General features: G+C 57.0%; 1 protein-coding gene across 1 annotated transcript in view; it reads right to left on the bottom strand.

The window, feature by feature from the left end:
- The window catches only part of CCDC97 (coiled-coil domain containing 97), a 7744-nt gene extending 4882 nt beyond the window's left edge, over positions 1-2862 (bottom strand). The window contains exon 1 of the mRNA XM_015850546.2: positions 1446-2862. Coding sequence (XP_015706032.2) covers positions 1446-2716 — 1271 coding nt within the window. The 5' untranslated portion in view covers positions 2717-2862. The remainder of the gene's footprint in view (positions 1-1445) is intronic.
- Between the last annotated feature and the right edge of the window lie 6 nt (positions 2863-2868).

Below are 2868 nucleotides of genomic sequence, written 5' to 3' on the forward strand. Positions count from 1 at the left end.
CCCTATAAGGACCTCAATGACCCCCGCCATCCCTATCAGCTGCTCACGAAGACCCCAAAGACCCCCACCCCCCCCCTTGGAGGACCCAAAGAAATCCCCCCATTTCCCCCTTTGGAGGACCCCAAAGACCCCATTTCCCCTCAGCCCCCCTATAAGAACTCCTAAGCCCCCCACGATCCCACCTGCAATCAGCTGCCACTCAGAGGACCCAAAGACCCCCCATTCCCCCACTATTAAGGAACCCCAAAGACCCCCATCCCCCCCTTTGAGGACCCAAGAACCCCCATCCCCCCCTATTGGAGGAACCCCCCAAAGAACCCCATTTCCCCCTTTGAGAGGACCCCAAAGGACCCGCCCATCCCCTAATTGGAGGACCTCAAAGAACCCCCCATTTCCCCCTCAGCCCCCCCTAGTAAGAACTAAAGCCCCCCAAAACCCCACCTGCATACACTGCCTCAGAGGACCTACAAAAGACCCCAATACCCCCCCATATAAAGACCCCCAAGAACCCCCTTTAAAAAAATAAACCCCCTTATATGAGAAGAACCCCAAGAACCCCTTTCCCCCACTCAAGACCACACCTAATAAGAACCTAAAAGAACCCCCCTAATCACCCACTGCAATCAGCTGCCTCAAGAAGGACCCAAGACAACACACCCCAGACACCCATAATAAGCGACCCAAAGACCCCCAATAATAAAACACCATAAAATTGGAGGACCCAAAGAAAAAACCCTCCTCTTTGAGAGGACCCCAAAGACCCCATTATCCCCCTTATATGGGGACCCACAAGACACCCCCATTTCCCCCTCAGCCCACCCATATAAGAACCTAAAGACCCCCCAATCCCCACCTGACAATCAGCTGCTACTCAGAGGACCCAAGAGGAAAAAAAAACCCCCCCCCCCCCAGGAATAAAAAACCCCTAATTTTAATCTTTAAGGGGGGGGGGGAAACCCCAAGACCCCCATCCCCCCTATAAGACCTCTCAATGAACCCCCATTTCCCCCAGCCCCCCTATAACCTATGCCCCACCCCCCAATCCACCTCTCATAGTCACAGAGGTACCCTCCAAAGACCCCCCCATCCCCATATTATAAGACTACTCAAGCACCCCCTACTCCCCTATGTGCAAGGACTAAAAGTAAACCGCAGTTTCCCCATCAGCACTACGACCCAAAGACCCCTATCTCCTCTCGTGGAAGACCCCAAAAGAGACCCCCCTCTCTCCTCCCCCCGCATATAGAATCTAATCCACTCCAATCAGCTGCCTCAGAGGACCCCAAAAGACCCCCCCATCCCCCCACGTATATCATAAGGACGCCCAAAGACCCCCCATCGCGCCCCCTAAGCCTCAAATGCACCCCCACCGCGCGCCTTATGATGAAGACCTCAAAGACCCCCCATCCCCTTTGGAGGACCCCAAAGACCCCCCATCCCCCCTTTGGAGGACCCCAAAGACCCCCATTTCCCCCTCAGCCCCCCTATAAGAACCTAAAGCCCCCCTAATCCCACCTGCAATCAGCTGCCTCAGCGCCGCGTATCTCCTGTTCCTCAGCCTGGTTCTATCTCCCCTCCTTTTATTCCACCTCTTGTTCCCATCACTTTCCAATCCCGGTTGTTTCCGTCCCTTTATCCTCCCGCAATAGAAGCTGAGCTCGTAGGACGGGGGGAGGTGGTTGAAGCAATGGAGGTGCTCGACCCGCAGGGACCCGTGGAAACGCTCGAGGAACACGAGGGGTTTGTGAAGGAAAAGAGCCCGTAAATCACGGAGCCGCTCGGCCACCGTCAGCTCCGGGTCCCCTTGTTGTTGGCTGCGGATACGGACCGGGCTGGAGGCAACGGCGGCCAACATGGCTTCCAATGGAGGAGGGAGGGGGGTGTCGGCGGCTACAATGGGTCTGGGGGCCGGTGCTGGTGGGTTCGGTGCTGGTGGGTTCAGGTCTTGATCCATAGGGGCTGTGGGGTCCCATTGTGCCATGTAGGGTGAGCTGAGGTTCGGTTCTGGGTCTTCATCTGTGGGTCTGGGGTCCGGTTCTGGTCTGGGGTCTGGTTCTGGTGGGTTCGGTGCTGGTGGGTTCGGGTCTTGACCCATAGGGGCTGTAGGGTCCCATTGTGCCATGTAGGGTCTCCCAGGGGCTGAGCTGAGGTTCGGTTCTATTATGGGGTGGTCTTCATTTGTGGGTCTGGGGTCCGGTTCTGTTATGGGGTCCGGTGCTGGTGGGTTCGGGTCTTGTTCCATAGGGGCTGTGGGGTCCCATTGTGCCATGTAGGGTGAGCTGAGGTTCGGTTCCGCTATGGGGTGGCCTTCATTTGTGGGTCTGGGGTCCGGTGCTGGTGGGTTCGGTTCTATTGGGTTCAGGTCTTGATCCATAGGGGGAGCAGGGTCCCACTGAGCCATGTAGGGTGAGCTGAGGTTCGGTTCCACTATGGGGTGGTCTTCATTTGTGGGTCTGGGGTCTGGTTCTGGTTTGGGGTCCAGTTCTGGTTTGGGGTTCGGTGCTGGTGAGTTCAGGTCTTGATCCATAGGGGGAGCAGGGTCCCATTGTGCCATGTAGGGTGAGCTGAGGTTCGGTTCTGGGTCTTCATCTGTGGGTCTGGGGTCCGGTTCTGCTGTAGGGTCCGGTTCTGTTGTAGGGTCCGGTTCTGTTATGGGGTCTCTCCTTTGGGACTCTGGGTCCCTCTCCGTCTCTTCCCGGTCCCCATTGACGGCCATTGGGATCCATTTGGACCCTTTGGGGTCCCGTCGTTCTATGGGGCGCCCAGCAGGGGGCGCTGTGGGGTCCCGCTTTGCTACAGGGGGGTTGTTTGATGTTATGGGGTCCCCATTAGAAGATATAGGGACCCTATTGGACTCTATGGGGTCCC

The sequence above is a fragment of the Coturnix japonica genome, unplaced genomic scaffold (assembly GCF_001577835.2).
Source record: "Coturnix japonica isolate 7356 unplaced genomic scaffold, Coturnix japonica 2.1 chrUnrandom487, whole genome shotgun sequence".
In the NCBI taxonomy this organism is placed as follows: Eukaryota; Metazoa; Chordata; class Aves; order Galliformes; family Phasianidae; genus Coturnix; species Coturnix japonica.